This window comes from Ixodes scapularis, unplaced genomic scaffold (genome assembly GCF_016920785.2).
Source record: "Ixodes scapularis isolate PalLabHiFi unplaced genomic scaffold, ASM1692078v2 PGA_scaffold4__175_contigs__length_147842914, whole genome shotgun sequence".
NCBI classification, from domain to species: domain Eukaryota; kingdom Metazoa; phylum Arthropoda; class Arachnida; order Ixodida; family Ixodidae; genus Ixodes; species Ixodes scapularis.
This window is the reverse complement of record NW_024609879.1, coordinates 141,552,207-141,578,608: the sequence shown is the minus strand read 5'-3', so window position 1 is coordinate 141,578,608 and position 26,402 is coordinate 141,552,207. Positions and strand designations below refer to the sequence as shown.

The window sequence follows — 26,402 nt, the reverse complement described above, 5'->3', positions numbered from 1 at the left end:
AGGTGGCGCGTACTTTTGCGTAAGGTCTACTTCCACTAAAATTTAACGAATATTTGGTTACAATCGTTGTCAACTGTATGTATAGTTAACGTTTTGTTTAAATATTTTCTATTGTCTCATGACGCCGATCGGACGCTGCGATCGCTGACCAACGGCTATAGGTGGAGCAAACCGCCGCCCGATTAAAATTGTTCAGCCGTATGCGTTCATCTATCAATCCAGTTTGCCAGGCGAAAAAAAAAGAAGACAGCCAAATTTTTATGCAGGCTATTCACGGCAAATTTTGAGGTCGTAATGACGAGCCGAGAGGAAATTAATGCGAATTTATTTTCAAGCATAAATTTCGGAGGTTGACTCTAACTGTGGCTACTTAGAAGTAGCACTAAAAATAGTTCCCGATTTAGTCAGTTGATAGATTAAGAAACGCATGATTTTACCTAATATGTTCACGCTTGTTGATTCGTGAATCTTTCTGTATATCTATTGAAAAATGTCACAATCTCAAGTTGATAAGCGATAATGCGATTCTCTCGATAGGACGCGACGCTGCGTTTTTAAAGCTTTCATTGAATAGTAATTTCAAATTTAGTAATGCAGATATGAATATCGGCAAACACGGCGCGCAACTTTCGAGCCGCCACTGGCGCGCGTGCCTTTGCTCTTAAAATTTCTCGATAGCGTCGACATCCTACACCCTACTTGAGGAAGGTCTTCCTGTTCAGTTCAGTGTTGGCGGTAACGCGCTAAGAGTAACGGTGTTACCGGTAATGCGATATTTTTATCTATAGCGTAGTAACGTACTTGTTACATTTTCTGAACAGTAACGGATAACGTATTCGCGTTACTTGTTGCGAGTCGCGGGTAACATAGTTACGTTACTCGTTAGAACTTCTTCACAAAACCTTAACAGAAAAAACCCCAAAACTTAATTCTTCTTGTGTTTTTAGACGCCAGTTCATATGGAGGTTTGCACTCATTTCCTATACCTTCAAACTCTTTCGCCTCTTTGCCCTATGCAAGCACTTCGATTTCAGGAAAACCCCAACTTCCACGCCCTCTGTCCCAACGTCGAAAAACGCGGCATGCATAAACGTCACAATTCCTTAAGTATGGCGCTTATGGAAACCTGTAAGATTAATGCGAAAACAGTAAGACCTTTTCATTCATAAATACAAAAATAACGCAAAAGTAACGTGCGTTACTGTTTATCCGTAACAGTACAGCGTTCTTTTTATTGTGTGGTAACGTAGGTATGTAACGCGTTCCTTTTATTTGAAAGTAACGAGTAACGTATTTCGTCACTTCCTCTTCGGTAACGGCCGCAAGTCTGGTTTCAGTTCCCTGCAGAACAAGGAAGATAGCCATTGACGGCGAACGATAGAAGGGACCTAACGAATGATAAAACTCGAAATATGATTAGTCAGAAAGAATTAAAAAATAGATTGCGATGCATGCAGGTGAGTGAGCTAGTAAATTTCGCCACGTTCCTTGTCCCTGCGACAATCGAATTTCCGAGATCTAATCGTACCCTGAACTTTTCTTTTTTTTATTTGCTGGGATCCTCGTATATTATTCGCCGTTGGTTGGTTGCCTCTGTGTCCCGCAGAAAAGGAAATTCACGGACTTCTCTTAGAGAGTCTACCTCGGTCCTCTTTCTTGGGAGGCGGCACAAGCTTGACACTCGGCCTCAGCAACGACGTCGCTTCCTTGGCCGATCCCGATTCGATGAGGCTGTCCGATGATTCGCCCAGACACTCCTGAACTGTCGGTCGTGCAAACGAAAGAAAAATCGAACATGAGAAATGTAAAGGCTGCTTTACACAGCCCCGTTTCCTTGCGTTACGTTACGGAAGCCTACCTTTGCTTATGTCGAGAGTCACCACCGGTCCGTCCGTGCTTCGCACGAAAGCGTGGTAACCAATTGAAGAAGTAACTTTGCACGCGACATACGAAGCACGGACACCTTGGCGACTCACGACGTAACCTAAGAAAGCGTAACCAAACGTCCCTGTGGAAATAGGCCTTTAGATTTAGACGGAAACGACGCAATAAGCTTAGATTCCCCAACGAAGTACACAAGCGCCGCTTTAATAAGGGCAAGATGTGCGAGTGCGCACGCTCCCGTATCTTTGACGGCATGACCATATAAAATAGTGTATTTTACGAGCTATATAGGACGCAGCCGGTGTGTTCATCTGCAGGAGCGTATTTCGGTTGCAGAAATAAGTTTTTTCCTTAGACTGACCATACCTATTGCTCAATCCGCACCTTATGCCTATAGTCTGCTCGTAAAAAGAAAATCCTCATAAAAAGCACACAGTGACAAAGTCCTGGTTTATTAAAGTACCTTGTATCACAAAGAAATCATCATTAACATACTATGTCATTCATAAAGCCCGCCATGTCTGGCCATAATAAATGATTTGGGGAAGACAGATCCTCGTGTGGTCCGCACCTGGAGATAGTCCGCACCGAGTAAAATTTCAGCTTTTAAACATGAACAGTCGGCGGGCTTAAGCTCGGAATATACGGTAGTTCCAGAGTTTAGTTCGCGCGCCTAGAAGAAAATCGCTCGCCTGAGTCATAACAGTCACGCGATTGTCGTCGAATTACTCGACGAGTAATGAAGAACGGAGTTACGGAAACATTTTGTTTTCATTGAACTGTTGGCTTTTGGAAGAATCCTTTGAGGAAATACACTCGTCGATTAATGCCTAAAAAATATAAACCCAATCTTCCCGACCGTTTTCAGAATCGTAGCACACGTTTAGTTTTAGAAAGTGTTAAAACTTTCTTTTTTTCTGTATGTTTTAACAAAGATCGATGTGGCAAGGACATGCGACGGTCGTCTCAAACCTGCGGTCATAATGAACCGCACTATCACCTCATTCCAAAAACACGTTTTGACACCCTTCCTTGTTGCCTGATCGTATGGAATTCACTGCATCTCATGTGTACCGGAAAACATGACTACCTATGCAACCGCGTCTTACGCCCTTCACGTCATGTTTGCGATGTGAGCAAGCGCAGGTACCTCGTTCTTCGGGGAACGCGCGCAGTGCCTAAAGGTGCTGTAAGCAAACGCGCTTCTCTCTGGTGGCCATAGCTGAGTCCGTGGCTACTGATGTGTCTGCTAACGGCAAGTTTCCGCAACGTCCCTGAGGTATAGTCCTTCCTCGTCAAACGGTAAACACTAAGAGAAAAAGGGTATATTCTTACACCCCTTGTCTCATATAATACACCCAAAAACTTAAGTTGGACGTACAGCGCACTGACGTCGATCTGACAGTACTATCTTTCACAGGGCGCTTGATAGCCGAGTGGTACAACTTATTAAAATCGCCAATGTACGCGTTCCTGAATACAAAAAAAAAGGAAAAAAGTAATTTCGGTTTTTCTGGCCCTACTGCAAAACTTCAGTTTTTTTTTTCTTCTGTAGTCTTCGATACGTACTCTAGCTGTTTAATAAGGTATATATTAGCGTTCTCAAGCCCGTCGTAAAAGTTAGGGCCGTATGTTTGATGTGAGTGCGCGCTACGTCAAACTGAAGTTTTGGGGTGTCGTACATGGGGCAAGGGGTGTAAAAATATACCTTTCTTTCTGACAGTGCAAGTCAGGGCTCGTTTTGAGCCTAAGCTTTGATCGACGTGCTCAAACATTTGACATCCAATGAACGCCAGCTATTCATTTCTCTTACGCTTATTCCCATCAACGCTTCTATCACATATTTTCGATGAGACAACACATGGACACCGGTTTTGCTCACACATTTGAACGGGATTATGGGAGAAATGATGGTCAATCATGTAGAAATACTAATTTTGCAGGTCACGCGCCGAAAACAAAAGTAACGGGCAAACTAAAGGCAATACGGCGTGCCACGTTCGTCTGTTCCTTGCGCACCCCCTGCGTTTCTTAACCCCTCAAATGCCCTCCCGTGCTTCTGTTTCTTATGCGGGCTGCAAGTTCGTCTGCTTCTTTTGCAGGGGTTGTGGTGACGTCAGCACGCCGAGATCTCATTTGTTCTGAATGAAGGATAGTGGGTAGACCTGAAGGCAGCTTACTTTAAGGACTACCCACTATCCTTCAATCATAACCAATTAAAGCTCGGCGTCTTTCTGACATCATCGCAACTCCAGCAAAGAAGCAGACGAACTTGCGCTCCGGATTGACCTCAGCCAATGACAGGGCGCGCTTGGTCCCCTCGCCATCGCGCGTTCCCTCTGCGTTAACCATGTTGCCCCTTGATCGGCGTTCCCCTCCTCGCGTTTCGATGCGCCAAAGACGCACTTTGGAATACATGCTCGCCGGATAATCTTCTGAAGCCGCTCACCTTCCTTGATGACGACTTTGAGAATCGGCGTGAACGGTTCCCTCACCGGACTGGGCATCATCTCGGGCGGGTCACCGGAGCTCACGAAGCCCCGACTCTCTGTGCCGGAAACGATTCAAGTTTGACTTACCCTTTACACTTTCGAGAAATCTGGACTCTGGAGTTTTTACTTTCCAGCAAAGTAACCGCTCCGGATTTCCTAAAGTGGAAGTTCGTCTGCTTTTTGCACAGGGGTTGTGATGATGTTAGAACGCCAAGATCTTATTGGCTAATTAAAAAAAAACAAAAAACAGTGGGTAGACCTCAAGGCATCTAGCATTTAGGCCTATCCACTATCCTTCCATTCAAAGCCGATCAGAACTCGGCGTCGCTCTGACGCCAAGTCAATTCCTGCGCAAGAAGCAGACCAACTTGCTCTCAGCATAGTCACGAATCGCAACGCTGGGCCTGGCCTAATTATGTCCATAATGTTTGGAGGGAACAGCGCAAAAAGGACGTAGGACGAGGTCGAAGAAACACACAGACAGGGCGCTGACTTACAACTGAAAGTTTATAGCTCAGAAGAAAGAGAAATAAACACAGAAAGGAGGAAGGGGAGAGAACAAACAAATCAAACCAATAACATGCGGCATCACCCACGCCCACGCTCCGTCACACGAACCTGCCACACTTTCTTAGAAAATCCACCTCGTCATTTGCAAGGGCAACCGAAGGAGCGCTCACACACGTGTCAGCTCCGATAGACGCGATAAGAAATGCTTCGTCTATCTCCCTCGCAGTTTTGTTTTTGTGACGAGACAAAATCTTTATGTCACGCAATGACGGCGTGCAGCCACACCTGTCACAATGAACCGCTAGGTTTCCTGAGGGCGAGGAACGCAGAGAAAGGGAATGTTCTCTTGCCCTTACGTTAACACAACGCCCGGTTTGACCAATATACACCCTGCCGCAGGACAGGGGGATCTGGTACACGACCCCGCTTACACAGGCGACGTACGGAGTGCGATGTTTGACGTCGCACACAACGGAAGGGCGTCCCTCTCTACTAACAGCAGCACAAAGGTGTGAAAGCTTAGATGGCGCCGAGAAGACGACAGGCACCTCAAACCTACCGGCAACGCGCTTAATTCGGTGGGACAAGGCATGGATATACGGAAGTACGACAGGTCTAGTGGATGGCCTTTGTTTTTTCCTAGGACTAGCGTGCCCCCTAAACATCCGAACAAGGGACTCAGCAACACCCCCCACAACCGCCGAAGGGAAGCCCGCAGAGGCAAGCCTATCAACCTGAGTCATAAAACTTGACCCACACCTATGGCGACATGATTTTAACAAAGACGCCCTGAGGCACGACCCAGCAATAGCCCTTTTCACCAATTTTGAGAGTGCCGAGTCATAAGGAAGTAATCCCTTCTTTGATCTAGGATCATAGGCCCAGCACACGTGTGACGTCCCAAGGCGGAGATTAATGTCCAAAAATTGCAAAGCCCCTTCTGTCGGGACCTCGAGCTTAAAACTTAGGCCCTGGGAACATTCACTAAAAATGTCCACAATCTCTTTAACCGTTTCAACACAGTCGTTGTCAAGGCTGGGTTTAAGAACAATGAGATAATCATCTACATATCTTAGCACTTTCAAAACGCGTCCATCCAGCCTGCCAGCAATGCCTCTATCACACCTCGCCAAATAGATATCGCTAAGCACCGGTGCTACACTCGACCCTATACAAATGCCACTTTTTTGCAAAAAGGTATCACCCTCGTAGGTAACGTAGGTTGACTGGATGTAGAAATGCAGCAACTCTAGAAACGAATCACACGACACTCCCGAGGAGCTACTGAACGCCACGGCCCCATTGGTATGGATACATTCCTCCACAGCCGTCATGAGCTCTCCGTGAGGAATGGAATAGAACATATCCTCAACATCGAGTGACACTATGTCACAGGACCCTGGGTTATCCCCCCTCAAATATTCAACCAGAGCCTCGGAATTACGTATCAAAAAAGGGTCATTTAGGGTGAGCGAGGACAGGTGGCGCTGAAGGAACGAAGACACATGCAGCTGCCACGAATCCTTTTGAGTGACAATAGCCCTAAACGGCATCAACTCCTTATGAGTTTTCCCCGTAAAGAAAGCCTCCAAACTGAGACATTTCGCTCCTAACACCGATTTTCGAAGCCTATCCAAATTAAGGTCCACACTGAGCTGGACGGCACGCGCCTTAACTTTCTTCAAATCCACACCCGACAAGGATCTAAAATTGTTCTGCATTGCGTTCCTCGATTTCTCTTTAAACATGTTATCTGGCACCACAACGAACCCGCCTTCCTTATCGGACAGCAACAGCTTCAGCTTTGACTCCTTGAAGAACGGCACATCCGCACTTAGCTTCATCTTGCGCACCGGTCGTCTGCCCTCCTTAGTGAGACCTTCCACACATTCGAGAACGCACCGTTCCCTGTTGTCCGGGGTCACCTTCCCAGACACCTGACGCACGAGGGCCAGCATTTCCGTTGGCTTGACTGAAGGCTCCGTGGCAAACTTTGGTCCCTTTTCCAGAATCTCCACAATCGCGGCTGGAGCCGAAGAGTCCCCCAGGAAAGTTTTAAGCTCGAGGTCCCGACAGAAGGGGCTTTGCAATTTTTGGACATTAATCTCCGCCTTGGGACGTCACACGTGTGCTGGGCCTATGATCCTAGATCAAAGAAGGGATTACTTCCTTATGACTCGGCACTCTCAAAATTGGTGAAAAGGGCTATTGCTGGGTCGTGCCTCAGGGCGTCTTTGTTAAAATCATGTCGCCATAGGTGTGGGTCAAGTTTTATGACTCAGGTTGATAGGCTTGCCTCTGCGGGCTTCCCTTCGGCGGTTGTGGGGGGTGTTGCTGAGTCCCTTGTTCGGATGTTTAGGGGGCACGCTAGTCCTGGGAAAAAACAAAGGCCATCCACTAGACCTGTCGTACTTCCGTATATCCATGCCTTGTCCCACCGAATTAAGCGCGTTGCCGGTAGGTTTGAGGTGCCTGTCGTCTTCTCGGCGCCATTTAAGCTTTCACACCTTTGTGCTGCTGTTAGTAGAGAGGGACGCCCTTCCGTTGTGTGCGACGTCAAACATCGCACTCCGTACGTCGCCTGTGTAAGCGGGGTCGTGTACCAGATCCCCCTGTCCTGCGGCAGGGTGTATATTGGTCAAACCGGGCGTTGTGTTAACGTAAGGGCAAGAGAACATTCCCTTTCTCTGCGTTCCTCGCCCTCAGGAAACCTAGCGGTTCATTGTGACAGGTGTGGCTGCACGCCGTCATTGCGTGACATAAAGATTTTGTCTCGTCACAAAAACAAAACTGCGAGGGAGATAGACGATGCATTTTTTATCGCGTCTATCGGAGCTGACACGTGTGTGAGCGCTCCTTCGGTTGCCCTTGCAAATGACGAGGTGGATTTTCTAAGAAAGTGTGGCAGGTTCGTTTGACGGAGCGTGGGCGTGGGTGATGCCGCATGTTATTGGTTTGATTTGTTTGTTCTCTCCCCTTCCTCCTTTCTGTGTTTATTTCTCTTTCTTCTGAGCTATAAACTTTCAGTTGTAAGTCAGCGCCCTGTCTGTGTGTTTCTTCGACCTCGCCCTACGTCCTTTTTGCGCTGTTCCCTCCAAACATTATGTACCACCAACTAGCCCAACTACATGCCTTGCTGCAATTATGTCCATACGAACTGGAATACATAGCCTGTGCATGACGTCACCCTTGGATGGATGGATCAATGGATAAGGCTGAACCCTTTAAACCGGGCGGCGGCTAGCGCCACCTAGCCAATGAAGCTCGATGAGAGTCACCGCAAAAGCTGCAGACGCATCCGTCTTGGCGTAGCCGCGTGTTAGCGTCGCGTTCTTTGCGAGATGCTGCGAGATGCGCTGGCGGCGATGCTGACACAAGCTAGGCGACGCTGACGCGTGGATCCATTGGTGACGACGTATGGAAGAGGGGAGTTGCAGGGCCTTATCTTCTAGACGGTACTCACTGTGTTCAGCCTTCGTGCTTCGTGATTCGTTCTTCGGTTCTTATCGGCTAGTGGCGCACTCTCCCGGGCAGTGACCATATACGCCCTCTTAGAGCGTACCCCGCCGCAGTGCACTAAAACCATCAATCGTCGGTGCGCCTTTCATCACTTAAGCCAATCACAAAGGCAATCGGTATTGTATTCGCAACTCCAACGCCCTATAGGTGGCGGGGCGGTAGTTCCAAGATGGCGGAAGAGACGGGGATAGATTCTCCAGGATATCCCGTGCGCCTGCTCGCTGACGCTGTTCAGCGCGCTACAAAATGATTTATTTGTCTACAAATGCGAAGCGGTTAGGGAGGGATCATTTTACAGGTGAGGGGATGCTTATGCACGTTAGGAAAACGAGCATGCTGGTATTTAGAAGTTTCAGAAACCTCAAATTACGAAGCTTTGTGGTGAGCGAGCGGGTTTTAGGCACCGGCCACGTTACTGTTTGTGGCAGAATATTTTTGAGGGTGATGAAGATATGTTTCCGCTTTGCCTGGCCATCAGTGCTCTAAAAAGAGAGCCGCGAACGGTGACCGTCAAGCTTCGGAAGAGCAGCGTTCACAATATTGGTGTCTTCGCGTCACAACCTCACAACTCGCCGCTCATCGTCTCGGTTTTAGTGTATTGCAACACGCAATCAAACTGCTCTGTGGTTATTAATATAAAGATTGTTACCGCAGCCTACCGTGCGGTGTAGCATTAAAACCGCAAGCTCGCGCTGCGCCTTTGAAGCACAATTGTCAGTGCGCGCCAGGGGCGTTGCCGTGCTCATCACTCAAAAAAAAAAAAAAAAAAAGATGTTGTAGTCCTTATTTATTTATTTATTTATATATTTATTCAACACCCGCAGCGCCTTTCGGCATTACAGCGGGGGAGGGGAGGGGGGGGGGGGGGTTACTTACGCCAAACAATACTTGAATAAATCCCCTGTCAGATATACGACACTCCAAAACTTGAGTTCGCCGTGCAGCCCGCTGACATCAAACTGACGGCCCCAACTTTTACGAGAGGCTTGATGACAGGCACAACATAAGATATGAAAACAGCTAAAGTAAGCATCAAAGAGTGCAGAAAAATGAAAAAAAAACAACACCAAAGGTTTTACAGTAAGGCGAAGAAAACCCCGATTACTTTTTTTTTTACACCCATTTACACTTTAACTATTTTAATAAGTTGCACAGCTCGGCTATCAAGACGCTCGTAAAAGTTGGTAGCACCAGTTGAACGTCAGTACGCTCTACGTCCAACTAGAGTTTAGGGGTGTCGTACCAAATAATAGGCGTGTTTAGGAGTTTTATTTATTGCTCTATCAGAAATAAACATTTTAATATACCGTATATTTTTCGTACCGTGTTATTTGCAACATTGGGGTCCCTCGGGCCAAAACTGCGCGTTCTAAGCTCTCGTCTCGAACGACTGGCTAACACAGACGCGATTAAAATGCTTCGAGCATTTCTTTATTTGCTTTGTAATTACCTGAAAGCAAGTGCGTATTCGTCTTTTTAAAGGCTTGGAATAAATGGTCATGTTCATTGTAACGGCCTTAAAGCGCGAACCGATCCCAGATTTGTATTGCTCGACTTACCGTTGCGCGACGAGTTTTCTCCTACTTATGGCAAAGAATAGACTTTCCGTAGACCGTACTATAGAGTTCTTCATTATTAGCGTGAGCGTTTTCCGTCACGTTGAGCACGTATTGCGCTGGCGGCCATGCACAGGACCAGAAATCCGCACCATATGCGATACACGAAAAGTCTCTAATGAAATTAGACATCCCGGTCCTTCGTGCAAGTCTGTTGCAAGGCGGAGGAAAAGAATTCCTATTTTAAGGCGCTCACTTTTTACGTTAAAACGGCTTAAGGCATGAAAGCCGAGAGTCCTTGCCATCATTTCCACGTCGCTGCCGTCCCCGCTCCTCTGGTTCTCCGTTTGCCCGCGGGAGGGCGAGCGGCGCGCTGGAGTTGCGAATTGCATGGCCGTTGATTCGCGGCTCGGCTTTTCTCACTGGCGAAATGGACTCAAGGAGTGAAGGAAGAAAGAAGGAAAGAATGAAAGAATGTAGCTATCCGAAGAAATAAATAAGAAAAAATGAAAACCTGGGGCTAACATTTTCTCTAACCTTTTTCACGACCAAACTATAATCCGGAAGAACGAACCAATAACCTGAGGACGCTGCACAATCTGTCTCATATACTAGATTGCCCGTTCAAAGATGAAACTTGTCACACTGTCACTCGTCATTTTCTGTTCGCACTGAGAATACAAACTGATGGCGTCCATACGAATTCCTCTCTTATATTCACCATGTACAATCTTCAACTTATTATGTCGAATTCTTCCTGTTATAATAACCCAAAGAGCAAAGCAGGATTAAGCGTAAATAAATAAATAAATAAAACCGATTTGTGGTTTTAAAGTGCACCGTGGGGCAGAACGCTTTGGGGTCCCCGAAGGCCCTCTTAGGGTTCCCTCTACCCAGCAATAAAAGTGTTTTTCTTTTAATTGTTGCAGACAGTTTTACATGTGCACTTAATGAGCAGGGTTGATTAGCATGTTTCAGAGCTTCAAAGTTTACTTGCGTGCACCTCGTTTGATTTATTCGCCATTTTGTCATCGTAATCGTCTGTTATTGCCCCATCTCTCCCTACCCTCGACCCCGGTGTCCCCCATAATTTCCGCTGATCCAGAAGGGGTACCCGGAACATCAGTGGTTGATAACCACTGCCTTAGAGTATGGGTACTAACAAGACATGCTTCATTTCTACTCGAGGTACAAGGTTTTCGGTTATGTTTGAACAACGCAACAAAAAAATAGCATAGCCATATTAAAAAGCTAAAAAACAAGGTTAGGGGGGGGGGGGGGGGGGGCAAGGCTTTTGGGTCCCCTAAGCAGCTTGGGGCATGATGTGCAGGGGGAACACCGCACCCGCAAAACAGTTATTCAAGTCCACACAAACAAGGGAAAGAGACAGTTACGCAGCGCCGACTAACAGCTCTCAGGTATATTTAAACTTTTTTCTTCGTCTACTTTTTGTATTACGGACAAGGGCCATGGAGAATAATTGGAATTTTTTCTTGATTTGGACGGAGTACTGAAACATCTATCGTTATGTTTTGCGATATTCTCTGCCTCAAAGATTTCTCTTGTTAGCTGGTTGTGGTGCTTGCCGTGCACGGCGCAGTTGATCTTCAGCACTGAGCAGCTACAGTTTCGACAGCGAATGCCTAAATGTCCGGAGTCTTTGTTGGTGAAAGTGTTCTTACGTTCACAACCACAACCAGCTTCTTATGTTCACAGCCACAACCAGCTAACAAGAGAAATCATTGAAGCTGAGGATATCGCAAAACATAACGATGTATCAGTACTCCGTCTTTAACCTTATCACAAAAAGAAGTAGACTACCTTTTATTAAATTAAAGTTTATTTAGTTTACGGTTTAGCTTCCAATTGAAGAAAAAAGACCAATTCTCAATGGCCCTAGTCCATAATACAAAAAGGAGACAAAGAAAAACTGTAAATACACCAGAGAGTTGTTGGTCAGCGCTGCGTGTCTCTTTCTTTTGTGTGTGTGGACTTGAATACCTGTTTTGCGGGTGCACTGTTCCCCCTGTGCACCATAAGCATGCAAATTGCCCGAGCCTCTGTGTTAACAGCTTGGGCCGTCACGGGGGAACCGAAGCGTAAAGGGGTATCCACACGAAGGAGAACTCCGCGGACGGATGTCGTGACGTCAACATCCCGGGAAACTCCGTCCCCGGCTCCGCCGCGTGCACTTGCGGAGCTTTCGTGCTGTCAGTACAAAGCCTCCGCGCCTCCGCCACGGAGGAGAACGTGCCGCGAGGCGTCAAAAAGGGATGACGTATGTCTCACGTGATGCGCGATCCGCGGAGGAAAGGGGCGGATTTCTCCTTCGTGTGGATACCCCATTAGGGCCCCTATTCTAAAACTCTCTATTATGGCGAATACCACATTGCGCTCACCGGAAGTCTTCACTGGCACCTTAGTCGCTGCGCTGTCCTGCTTGAGACACCGGAGTTTCGGGTTCACGGCTTGCGTATGACTTGCGTCTTCTACTGCTACCACAACAGGTTCATCGACAGGATCTGTTCCAACAGAACTGCTCATTAGTTAAATAAGTCCGTGCCTGTACTTGCCCTCAAAACACACGGATGCTAATCACCGCATCTGCGTAGCTATATTGCCACGCGCGTTGCCGAGAGAGCGCGTACATGGCCGAGTGGTTAGCGTGCTTGGCTCTAGCGCGAAGGATCCGAGTTCGATTCCATGGAGCGGAATATTTTATTTCTTCTTTCTACTGGGCGTTCTCGTAAGTTCGAGAAGCTTCTCGTCCGATCCAATTATGAATGTTCTTACGAGCCGAACGTTCTAGGCCGAATATTCTAGAGAAACACATGGCGAACCGGAGTCAGTCTCGCCCCAGCGTTCGACTCTGCTCTTGCGCCGATGTTGACGCCCGCGACGCTCTGCTGTTATCTCTTGTTTCCTTTTTATTTTTGGGCACAAGTTTATTCCATGAAACGTTATAAGTATCTTCAGTTATTCGCCGCCTCATGACTTGCCATTCGTGGCAGTATAAAGAGTGGTGATCCAGAACTCTGCTACCTTGCGACCCCACAAAAAAGATAAAATATCGCGTCGCGATTCTCTCGCCCCACTTCCCTCCAGCTTTCGCGATGTCACAAGCTTTTCGATATTAGTACATGAATAATCTGACGCTGAAACTACATATTTGGCAGTTAATAGGGTCCGGGTGAATCGGCCGGTCTAGAAATCATCGCATAAAGAAAAGACGCTTGCCAGCGGGGATATCTGCTGATTAAAGTGAGCTTGTTTGTTAAAACTCATTTTCTCGCAACGAGTGCGGTGTTTGGACACCCCAACTCGCAGCTCCGACGTCGAGCTGCGACTTGTACTTGCTTCTCATCGATACCACCTAAGAGAAGGCAAGTTCGCTTTCGTTCAAATGCCCTTGCCGCTTTGAAACTCCCCCTCTCTCTCCCCCTCCTTGAATCTGTCGCGATCGCCCTTGAAGTCGCAAGCCACAGTTCTAGAAACTCTGTATTGACAAGTTCAACCGACCAAAGGGACGTTCGATATTACGGCCCAATACCTAGGCAATCTTAGCAGCATGTTTTCTTGCCCCTGAGACTGTGCTACCATTTCAGCATGACTTTCATTGCTCATTCGAGCACGATTCTGACTGATTAGAAAACGCAAAAGAAAAATCGGTGCTCCTAGTGCGTCGCAGTGCCCAATATACATTCAGGGACCCGTGAAAGTCTATAGGAGCCTATTCACGTCATCCCTCGAAGCAAGAAGAGGCACTTTAACGCCTCTAAAGGTCGTCCATGGCACTGCTAACACATATATTTGTAAATAATGACCTCTTAAGAGACGGTGGGCATGGCATGCTATCTTCCCCATTCTTGCTCCAGGATTCCTTCTGAGGTGTAGTTGCCGGCTAATGCCTCGTCGGCTGCGAAGCTGTAATAATATGGGCGGGACTCGTAGCATCCCGAGTTTCTTAACATGTTAGTGACAATACATAGTCAGTGACAACTTAACAAACCAGAGGCCTCTCGCTTCTTATCCTTGCGCTTTGGCTTTGTCAAACATCCCTCGCCGTTTTTCTTTTTTTCTTTTTTTTTTTTTCCCCGCGGCTATATTGCTACAATTTCACTGACTGAGGACAGGGAGGATGCTCAGATCATTCTACGCTCTGCTTTTTTTTTTTCTTTTTTTAACTGTTAGTGCTTATGGATGTTAAGCGAAAGCAGTAATTTAATTTCTTTTATACTGTTATTTTTTACGAGAAGTTTACATTTGCCTCGTTGTCGGCGCAGCTTGGACGCGTCTCGTTCAGCAATCTTGCGCCGCCAGGCTGACTGGATCTTCAGCGCTGCCTTCTGCTTAGCGTGGGAGCTGCTGTCTTCCGGGACGTCCGGAAGCGGCTGTCAAATTTCGGAAGCCATTACGTTTGCGGTCGTAGTAAGTTCCATTTATTTCTTTTACGGATTAGTCCGTTTCCGTATAGAAATCCGCTTAATTGTCATGCCGGTTGCGTTTGAAACGATACACCCGAGAGCTCACCGGACGAAGAAGTTTAATCTTTTAGCGAGACGCCAACTATTTCCAGGTTGTTGCTTTACGTTTCGATCCTATGGCTTCTACCCAGTCTTGCACACGTTACTCGAAAGTAGGAATCTCAACTGCAATTACTCTTTAATAAAAAGTAATAAATCATTTGTGGAGCGCAAGTTCGTCTGCTTCTTCCACGGGGGTTGCGGTGATGCCAAAACGCTGGCCGTTGGCCGGCTAAAAAAAAAAAAAAAAGAAAGATAGGCGGTAGATTTTAAGGTATTTAGCATTGAGGTCTACCCACTATCTTTCTAATTAGAGCCAATCAGAGCTCGGCGTCGTTATGACGTCACCACAACCCCTGCAAAAAAGCAGACGATTGGCTCTCCGCATTACTTGATTACTTAAAAAAAAAGTAATTTGCCGCGCTACGTCTAAAAGTAACCGTTACTTCTTCAATGGCTCCGGATTTTCGAAGCGGCAGTTATTTTTTGCCAGTTTGAAAACGGGTTTTTTGTACTGCCCATTATTGGATTCGAATCAGCGGACATTAAGCTAATTATCTTGGTTCGATGTTTCCTTGGTATAAAACATGCACAAACAAAGGGTGACATTATAGTAAGGCGAGGGAACAAATAGTGACGGGTCCAAGTACGTTTAGCACTACTCAAATACTAATATTATCCCAACGATTACTTTCTAATAAGTATATTCAAATGATCACAAAATTACTTCAAAACCTAAACTATTACAAGTTATTTCATCGCTTGAAAGGTGTTGCCATCTTACAAATCTGCTCCTACCAGGTTCGTCCACTGCCGTTTTTGTTTTGTTTGTTTGGATGTTTATTGCGTGTTTCTTAGTCGCCACTTAATTTATATTCATATCTTCTTATACACTGCACTCACGAACTCGCCCCCCCCCTCCCCCCCCCCCCAAAAAAAAAAAAAAAAGAAAACGCAGGGTTTCGCTAGGTCCGCAGCCAATGAGATTCCAGCATCAACCAGTAAGAACGCACAAGAGCCAATCAGGAGACAGGAAGAGTGAACATGATACGCCACACAATGCTTTTCTTTGGTTGTCGGTGATTCTGTATAAGCCTTACGGCTAAAATGATCGATCCTGTTATCCCATAAATTACGCAAAAAAAAAAAGAATGTTATAATCACGTAACACTAAAAAAGAAAAAAAAGAAACAAAAAGAAGAGGCAGTGGGGTTGTTACGTCATTAAAAAAAGTGCTACAAAAGAGTGAGAGTGCAACGCGGATATCTATGCGGAGCGCAAGTTCGTCTGCTTCTTTTCGGGGGGTTGTAGTGACGTCAGAACGCCTAGCTCCGATTGGCTGGGATTGAAGGATAAGGGGCAGATTTCAAGGCGGTTTGCCTCGAGGGCTACCCTCTATTCTCCGGTCAGAATTAATCAAAGATCGGCGGAAAATATCTATTCTATTCTATTCTATTGGTACGGAAGAAGAAGCAGTTCAGCGAATTTAACGCTATCCTAGAAAAGCGTGAGCCTGTACACTGAGGTGAGGAAGAATGTGCTTGGAACCGCGAACGGCACGTACCCAGAGCGGATGACGTTCTTTGGATGGTCGGAGGTAGACCCTGTTTGGGCTGGCGAACCTCGACATAAGGTGCTCCCGGCCTTCCTCTTGCATCGACACCACTCTATAGACGGCGGCAAAGCAGAAGGTTCTGAACATCGATGAACAGTTTGTAAGATCTGTGTGTGTGTGTGTAATAGTTAGCGGCAAACGTCTTTTAGCATGAAGTGTGCCTCATGTAATCAAACGTGGCACACTCGATCTTTTTTTCAAAAAGTTTCTTTGTACTGGAAATACTAGGAAAAGTAGCCACGTTTGTTTTAATGCTTGGGTGGTTTCTCAGCCTTCATATTTACGACAAAGGAGCTCACAGAAAAGTCATCCTATTTCCACCCTACTTGGCATTATCTTCACATGGATGACTTACTGTTTTCCGTGAGGTTGTAGGTTACGGTGTTCCTGTCAGAAGGTGAACACTTGCGCATCTCACCCAAAGGCGCTGAGAATCATGAAGGCGACGGACGGGAAACGGGTGATGTTGCTCAGCAGCGGCGGGTGGAGACAGTGCACGATCTCCTCGCGGTTCATCATCGAGAAGCGGACGCACTTGAGCAACTGGACCAGGTACTGCTGCCGTTTGGTGTAGTCGTGGTTGAGCCACTTGAGTGCCGCCAGGAACACCGGAATTTCTCTAAAGCAGAGTCCAAGAGGGCACGCCATAAAGGGGAACTCATTGAAGATCAAAGACTTTCTCAAGCACTTGCGTTTAAGTGTGGTCGACTGCGCTCCAACAACCCGTAACCACTTGCTGGGAGGTAACACCATTGGCAATCTGCTGCACGGCATCCGGTACTAAGAAGTTGCAAAAGGCTTAAAAACCGGTCTGGTCTCTCTCGGTCTTACTCGGTCGCAAGAGTGTGAATGACGCTTAACACCATTGGCAATGTACATGACCAAAAGCGTCGTTGTGGTCGGCATTCGCGATTGGCAAAACCGTTATAACGTCCTCATTTGGATTGGTTTTGCTCTCATTCACGGGAACAAGTGGAGTGTCAGACTGAACTTTGATGGTGTTGGTTTGAAGAAACACTGACACCCTCCTTTTTTTCTTTTTGCCAGGCGATTTTAAATGGTGTCAGAAGACTACCGAATCAATATTTTGCCACAGCGTCACGTATAATCATGTCAGAAAACGCAAGTACTCGCAACTGAAACGGAACCTGGACTGGGGAGGAAGAAGAAATATAGAGGAAAAAAATACCAAAAGTCACGTAACTGTGCAACTTTTTTTTTGTTTTTTTAATAAACGTATTTGTAGTTTTTTCGAAGTCACAAAAACATAGGTATCATATTTTTTGTCCATTTTTAGTACTGAATGTTGTCCTTCGATGGCCCACGGCTTTGATTATCTTTGGTGGGTGTGTCTAAACCTTAGAAAACGGCACGTGACCGCGGAGAAGAGAGTGAGCGCGACTCCAACCGGCCAGTTCTCGATTGGCGGTTTTCGGGCAGAAAGAAAATGAATCTCGAGTCAAAAATTGTGTTCTGGGTGGTTAGGATCTCCTGTCATGTACAAATAAAAAAACTCTGGTGAACGTAAATACCCAGTCAGTGTCCCTTTAAGAATGCCTCTAAACTCTCATCGGGTTTTTTTTAGACACACACTCGAATTTCTACTTAGGAACGGATGATAAGTAGCCAGGATTAAAACTCGTGACGTCGCGAACGGAAACCATCAGAGGGCGCCACTGTAACATCCCGGCACTAATAGTCACTGAAAAGGTGAGAGCGGCAGGAAGGAGCTTCCATATAGTCACGCCTGCAGCGCGAGCTTCCTATACCTTCGACAGCGCTTTCACGTCTCGTATACCTAGAGCGCGCGCGCGCAGCCATAACGCGGCCACAGCCAAAGCCTGGAAGATCGCCACGAGAAGCGGCCACCGAAATAGGAAAGGTGGAGCGGCAGACAACGAATGAGCGAGGAGCCACGTGACTGGCGCCGTGCTGCGGCGAGGCGCCGAAACGCACTTCTCCCGAGCGAACAAGTGTGTTTCGGGTCCTCGCCGCTGCAAAAGCTGTGCGCTAATGTCCAGGTTCCCCAAGGAATGGCTCTTTGTAGCTCTGTGCTACCAGATCCTCACGCTTTATATCTGCGAACGGGCACTCTAGGGCTCCGTCGTCGAACTGCCAGGCTTTGTGAGCATAGAGGAGGCTTTGGCACGGCGGAAAGCATGCAGCACGTGGTGTACGCCGGAAGTTCGAAAGAAACGCTTTGCCGTTCTCATTCTGTGAGTGACTGTAGTGTGCCTAGATTTTGAGGGTGCTTCCAAATGCTCGATCGGAGTCAGATTGCTTAGGAACCCTGTTTCGAATAAAAGTTGAAAAAAAAGGAGACGAAAAGCGTCGATTTTTTTCAAGTGTTTCCAACGGCTCAGCCTCTACGACAGCAATCTTCCACGCCACGCGGAAAGTCACGCATGCGCATGAGCAACCAATATAAGCAGGAGGTGGTCCGCCATTAATTTACAGACGCTCTTCATTGGTTTTGTGAGAACACACTCGCCGACTGGCGCGCCATCTACGAGGCAGCTTTGCGACAGTTCCGTACTAATAACTCGACTCAAGGTTTTTCGGTATTTGCGAGGTCAAATACACGCGCGATCTGTGAGAAAAGGTTGTTTATAACATTGTCAGAATTATTTCGAGCACGCGATGGAAGAATGATGCGCAACATATGCGCAGACGACAGACTTGTAACGCAGCCGACCGCACGGTAACGGAAATGTGTGAGCCAGCCTTTTGTCGCACTGAACCTCTTGGCGCAGGCCGACGAGTTATTGAAGATCGTGCGGTGAATCGGCATTACCCCGAAGTGCCAAGCCTGGAGCAGCTGAAGAGCGGGACGACCTCGGCAATGGAAAGTCGAAGGAAGCGGTCGTCTGCTACGATTTCGTCGAAGCGGGACGCGACGAGACGCAGTGCCGCCTGGCGGTCGCGGCTGCAGCTGGTTTTGTTAGCGTTGCGGTACCACACCAGCAGCCGTTCCACCTTCGATCCAATCAGCGATATCTGCAGAAACGTTGTTAACCGCCTGTATAGACGTGGGCTCTTTCGAAGCTCAAATAGGGGAAGGATGCATATTCACACCAGCGCATGAACAAGAAAGAACTCACGCATGCTGACAGGCATGGGCGTACCGACCGGGGGGGGGGGGGGGGGGGGGGGGAGGAGGCAAAGGGCACTGGCCCCCACCTCAGTTCTCAGAGTAGAGGGCGAGACATGTGTTTTGCACCCCCTGAGAGCCGGCGGCGCCCAAGAGATACCACGGGCACCTTCCCCGGTCCTTGGAGGTGGGTCTGGTTTGCCCCCCCCCCCCCCCCCCCCCAACTCAAAAACAAGTTGGTACACCACTGCTTACAAAGACCGTGGAACACAACATCTGTTGGCGCAAACTGCCACCTCGCAGAACCACCTCGCAGAAATTGACATCACTTGACTTCAGGACACATGATGTGGTCATGTGACGTCGTCGTCTCCAGAACATTTAGCGGGGAATTCGATGTCAGCGACATCATTCTTTTTGGCTAGGCTTAGCAGGAAAATTGACGCCACGCGACATTGCTTTCCCCGTTAAATTTAGCGTAGAAATCGACGTGACGGTTCTTCGTGACGGTGCTTCATGATAGGTCTTTGTGACGGTCCCTTGTGACGATTTTCTCGTACAAGTCGGCTGATCAAACACATTCTGTATTACACTTGCAACGCGCTCACTCTCTTTATCTCCTTGATGGCTTTGTGGACTCCGAGTAAAACTGCCGCCTCGTAGAGGTCCAGGGCTGTGAACGGATCGGCGTCCAGGTAACCTGTCTGCATGAAGAGCAGCAGAGCCTCGAACACCTCCGGCTTGACGTCCTGCAGCTCTAGCTGAAAAGCCCAAAGAGCTGCTTTTAAGGTTCACGCCTACGGCTTGGAAATTTCAGGGGCTGTTCACAGATTTGCTTTTGAGTGCAATCGAGTCTTGTAACAAAGCAGTCTGAGTCACTATACTTTTGGCCTATTCTGACATCTAAGGTCACTGACCCCTTCAGCTGTTATAAGTCCGGAGTGACTTGTTATCACTCTGTAGCTAATCAGGTTTGTTACACTAGCGGATAGAAACGGCCAAGAACAAATGACGAAACAATAGGCGCAACGATAATAGACCACGTCCAGCTGTCATTGACTACAATTGATTTTCTAATTGAAACGTTCGAGTCATGAAAAATATTTTTACAGACTCAGATGTACTGTGTTATGTTGAACTGGACGAGTGTCGTGTTGGCAAGAACGAACGGAGCATGCTCGCGTTTATCGCCGATGGCTTTGGCACCGGGAGGGGGCGAGTACAGCGGTGATACCCTCGCGGTTGGAGGCGCAGCGCATTCGGACGATCGAGACTGCGCTGGGGGTCACGTGATCACGCTCCTCGCCACCAGCTCCTTCTCGCCTTCAGTTGTCGTTCCCTCGGCGCTTTATGCCTTCGCGCGCTAGAATGGGGCGGCCGAAACAACATACGCCGAGGAAAGCATCGGCTGCTTCACGGCGTAAGGCAGCGGAACGCGCCGGTGAGAGAAAACGTCGTCGATGTGTAGGCACCGATCGGTCTGACCCTGGGTGTTTGGATGGAACGCATTCGACGTCAGGATGAAGCTGTATACGTGAATGTGAAGCGGCACGTAAAAGATAACGTATCGAGCGAGGGATTGACACGCAGGTGCGAGCGAGCACTTTGTGCAGCGCGTCCACGAGAGCGTGCTTGGTGATATAGCTGTTACCTTTGAGATCGGTTGTGGTTCAGCGCACGAGACACTGCGCGATGCTACATCATCGAAATGTCCAGTCAATCACGACGCAATATCATTGAAATGTCGCACCAGCTCACGCTGTCCTTTCGCATCACGTCTCATAATCGTCTGCGCAATTTTCACAGCGAAGCTGTTTATGGCTAAGGTTCCGTGGATTTTTCGTGTGCAGTGACTAAAAACTCTACGCTCGCACCGTCACACGCGGCGTAAATAACTATGTTTGAAGTAAATAACTAGAATAAATTGACGAACGCGAGTGCAAAATGTCATTTGCTCTAGGCTTTTTTTGCTTTAGAACAGTCACTGTTACAAACGCCGGCACATGCGGCGCGTGGAACACCATTTCCTGTATTCTCCTTGATGCTCGGGTAATATAGCAACAGGTCTATTCAGGAGATTAGTTGTCAATAGGCACCCTTTTCAAGATCAGTAGACTCGAGGGTAGATAATAAATGTTTTTCAAAGATTTCCCACTGTGCGACCCGCATCGGCCATGTTTACGCTCGCACCGCCCTCTCTTTGTCGTCGTTCCAAGCGCTTGCGTGTCTAGTTTCCTTTGCTTTCACTCTACCGAGGTGGCGGTCCCGTTGCGTGTGTCTAGTTTCCTCCGGCTCCTCGGGGCGGGTCTGTGTCGTGTGCTAAACAGTTTCGCTGATCATCCATCTTCACAAAAAGGAGTGGCTCATGATTTTTTTTGGAAAAAAAATCGCAATCGATTGAAATGTCACCCACCGGTATTCTAAGAGCCTCTTGAGGTAGCTTGTGGAAGCACTTGGCGAAGTAGCAACTCTGTCGCTTCAGAAGGTCTAAGTCTACCTCAAACATCTTCCCGGAGACACTGATGTTCACGGTGCCACCTCCTAAGGGAAGAACCACCACCTCTTAATTAAAACATTCTCAACATTCCCCTGCTCCTATTGGTCGCTTACCTAAAGAGTTTCGGGACTGCAAAAAAAAAAAAAAGAAAAAAAGAAAAAAGTGCACATGTCTCAAGAACGTTTTACTGAGATTTCTAGGAGATCAGTCGCTCAAGGTTGTCACGCATAGTATGCTTCTGTTGAACACCAGAGCTGAGAAAGTAATTGAAGAGAATAAAACCTTTCCGAAATTTCGCTCTATGTGGTACCTGCTGCGCCGGTTATCCGAATCCGCCATTATTTGATCACGTGCTCTGAGCAGCAACGGACTCGGCCAATACCACATATGAGAAACCAGGCCTGCACACTTCCCCCCAAAACGTCATCAGTTGTGGATTCAGGCAAGCGAGCTTTCGCCAACAATGTCGCCAGTGCGTCTGGCAACGTCTCACAATGAGCGCGACGGAAGCACGCGGAGAAGGCAAGACGGACGCGACTGCTGCTTTGTGCCGTCTCCTCGCCGAGCTTTAGCGTGTTTGCCGCTTGGGGGCGGGTCGGCGATCCACTAACGATGACGTCATGCGCAGGCCTTTGACTTCTAAGCGACACTGCTGCCCCGGGTAGGGTGCCTTCATGTCCCGCTTCAAGCGAGCATGAAGGCACTCTAGCCCCTGGTAGATATTATCACCCCCTGGTGCTCTCACACTGGCACTAGCGCTACATAACTAGGCACGCTACTGCCGGTACTGTACTCGGCGATACTGTTTTACAGCGGAGCTGTTACGGGCTAGGTTCCTCAGGATCGTGTCCGGTACCAACCAAATGTCGACACCACACTCAGGTTACCGCAGTCGCTCATAGATGGCGGTAGCTGTCCAGAGTTTTGTAAAGTGTTGTGTTTGCCGGTTGTCTGGTTGCCGCCGTCGCTCATAGATGGCGGCAACCTTTCCAGGCTTTCCACTCTGGCTTGCCGACTTGCGGACGGCCATTATTACTTGCACAGCAATCGTTGCACAGCTTCGCTGGTCTTACTTCTTCACCAGAGTGGAAAGGCTGAAAGATTTTTTTTTTTTTTTTTATGGAGAGTTCGGGACACCGAAACTGTAAAATATAGCTTACAAAATATTCCCTATTTACTGCGACCTGTCAATTGACCTCTCTGTCGTTGTTTCAAGGCCAGCTGTCAGAGCTGGTAGCAACAGAAACACAAATGGGCAGACCAAAAAGGGAATGCCACGACATATACTATATACTCGTTTGGCGACGCATAGTTAAATTTTACGATAAAAAAAAAAAAACAAAAAAACCCGAATTTGTGTTTGTATTTGTCCGTGGGGAGCGTACTGGGGGGGGGGGGGGGGTGCGGTGGGCAGGTTGTAGTTTGGCTTTCATTAAATGAGTTGGCGGACACATACGCGTAGAAAAACGCGAAAGACGCTGCAACCTTGCGCTCTTAGCGCAGATTTTTCTTTTTTTTAGTGGTTTGTAGCGTTGATAGCGCTTTAAGGGCGACTTAGTAAAGGGAGTATTCAGTGGCGGCTATAGTTGTGTGCGCGACTCCTGAACCGTGCTGAAGGCGAGCTTCCACAGTCATTTTGCAACGTGCATTCTACACCATCAAGATTGCCGGTTTTAGCAGCCTACAAATCTGAGCTCGTTTTAAACATGCGCTATAAACAGCCCCTTCAAATATGGCGTCAATACCCGCTATAGCGCGCGTCCAGTGACGATGCATCATTGACCCTTGCGTTCTAAATGCAGAGGGGAGACGTTCCACGACATTTTTTTCATAAAAATTGAGACGAGCTTTTCCAACAAGACGAGCTAATTAGTAGAGAACGCTCAAAGTGTTTTCTCAGGTGGCTCGAGTCATTTTTTAGACACGAGTGGTGAAACATTGGGCCGATTACTACGAGAAAATAGAAATGACTACTCGTTGAGTGATGTACGGAGATGTACGCGCAGGTGAGCTTGTAGTCCTCTTACCATTCTGAGACGGCAACGAGCTGCTGAGCTGGACCACCAGTCAACGGCCTTGCACGAGGTCTCACACAATGGAATGATTTCGTCGTCGTCTTGCTCGTGCACTAGAAGCTATATCTCTTTGATTGCGCGTTGATAATCCAGGACGTGACGAGGATGTTTTTCTTTACTATATCAGGCACGACAAGTTGTTAAATGTTTCCGATTTTGGGACAGTGGTTGTTTTTGACGTACTCTAAACTGCGTTTAAATATTCTTTTTTTTTTTTTGTTACCGAAGGGAGCCTCCTGATTATTCTTCATTGATCATGCACCCTACTCGGACTTTGACAGGTATAGTAATGTATTTGTTATGTCTATAGCTCGCATCAAACGCAGACGTTCCAATAACACCAACTGGACAAAAACACTCGGTTGGGAAACTCACCCTTGAAATCCGGATCGCTCGCCTCCACCGATACCAAACTAAATTTTAAACTAAATACGATAACCGCGCTACCCTTTAGCGACTAGTCCTAACATGAAAGTTAATTTGTTTTGATACTGCGAAATGGCAATACGAGATGGCGCCACCAGCCCTTGTGCGACTCGATCTAAACCGATACACGCAGACGTGCAGTTCCTGGAGTAGCCGCTGCGGGAGAAATGGCGGCGTTGCAGTCGCAATTAGTTTAATGCCCCCCTATCCTGAGAAAAGTGGCGCCATTCATTGTGGAAATACTCGAGGCGTGCCGCGCGCCACTTCTGGGAAGAACATGGCGTCTGAAATCTAGCTCAGTGCTGCGCTGTGCCGCCATGATCTTCCCAAGGGCTGCACGTTGCACGTGCCTCGTGCATCGACGAACCTTGCGCTACTTTTAAAACATGGCTTTATATTAGTTCGGTTAGTTCGGATCGAAGCCTTTTTCAAAGCAGGCTCTATGGCAGTTTCCAACTGAGTTGCTTTAGTAACGTTGAATAACACCAAGAGTCAATGTTACTGCGAGGCAACGGGATTGATATTACTACCGACGTGCGAATGCCAAAGACAAGTTATGCGATAGACGCCATACTTGTATCTGACGATTTCGATTTGTAGACCACATTTATACGCGTTTAAAAACACTCCTGCTTGATGTTTTGTTTTCATAAAGAGCAGTTTTTAGCAGTCCTGTTTGAACGGCGTAAAGATATCATTCCTGACCGAAACAGCGGCTGCGCTCATTTTCACTGGTTGCCTGGGAAGCGCGCGTGCACATTAAATGCAAGAGGTTACAAATACATGTGGGAGATACTTTGCGACGCTGAAATTCAAGTGTCGCAAATACATCCAGCTGGGAGACCGGCGGCACCAACTGTTGGCGGTAATGGTCTATGCGCTTGTTATACCTAGAAATATGTTCGCGTATCCATCTGATGTACAGACATACACTACAGGTGCACGAACGGAACGTGCGGAGTTAAACTGTGGTCGGCCCTTGTTTTGTTGTACACTTCCCGCCAGACATGATCGGCAGACATTTTTTTCGTAACGATCGAGCTGAATCATTGGCCATATAAGCTTTCTCCGTGCGAGATGCTAGAAATTAACGAAATATGTTGATGCTACAGCGAGCTCAGAAGTAAGATTCAATTCTCTGGAATTTATTGCACGTTTCCTCAAAGTGCGCGAAAAGACGGTTCAGTGATCAGTGATGCAAATCATGAAACTTCGTTTTTGTTTTCTGCTTCATTTAAGCATTGCAGATTGACCGTCAGGTGTCGTACCTTTATGGAACCTCTCCCGCGTGCCCTGTTCGCGACTAGCTGGGTTCACGCGGCGGACAAGTGGAACGTCGTGTTGATAAAATATCATAAGAGAGACATCAAGAACGGCACCAGTGTGACTCGACAACACGTCCGGCCTCACGGTAAGCGAGAGCCAAAAATATTATTGACGTTGTCCCACTCTCCTGCTGACTTAAGCCCTAAATACACGTGCACGTCATTTTATCTGCAGAGCACAACTAGGGTTGATCAGTGGTAGATATCAAACTTGTTAGGCTACCCGTTGGATGAGCCAGTAAACGATACATTATGCTCAAATTGACATCAGTCATCTGCATTTTTCAACCAAGACACCCCTTTCACCTCTCCATTCACTACACACAGGTTGCACTTGCGTGATGTCATCGAACCAGGCTGGTGGCCATTTTTGTTCTTGCCGATAAAAAACATAATCGGTGGTACGATGTGTATGATGGAAGAGGTCATGCCCAAAACCACCACAATGGCCGCAAGTTTGACATCAGTTTTAAGCCGTGCAAATTATTAAGTGATCTAAATAAATAAACCACCTCGTGCTTTGCGCTAAAGCAAACACGCAGGCATTTATTTATAGCGTTATTTCGCTCGTACACTCTTTGAAGTCCCTGATTGCATACTGGACCGCGATACATTGTGGGAGCCAATCATTAATATAACTTAAGCTTATTCAGTTTAACCGATGGAAAGGGCAATCGATACCATGCTCCAACTTGTACTTTGATCTCAATGGCCAAAACGTGTCCACTCCTTTTGTACTGAGCCAGCATAACCATTGGGGCATCATAGCTATCGTTCTGAGAGTTGATTGTCTTGTCTGCTTAAAGCTTACAGATCCAGCAACGTCCAGATGCCAAACATTCAGGTGGTCTCGAGCTAGACGAGGTTACGAACGACTTCGTGCGCTAAT

At 47.4% G+C, this 26,402-nt stretch overlaps 1 protein-coding gene across 1 annotated transcript; it reads right to left on the bottom strand.

The window, feature by feature from the left end:
• Positions 1-5,368: 5,368 nt before the first annotated feature.
• Positions 5,369-16,747, bottom strand: LOC120843379 (the record flags this gene model as incomplete). Its single annotated transcript, XM_040214733.3, has 3 exons — positions 16,518-16,747; positions 16,049-16,178; positions 5,369-6,946 (listed from the first exon to the last, which is right to left on the bottom strand). Coding segments are annotated over exons 1-3 (1,938 nt in total), but the record flags the coding sequence as incomplete, so codon positions are not given.
• Between the last annotated feature and the right edge of the window lie 9,655 nt (positions 16,748-26,402).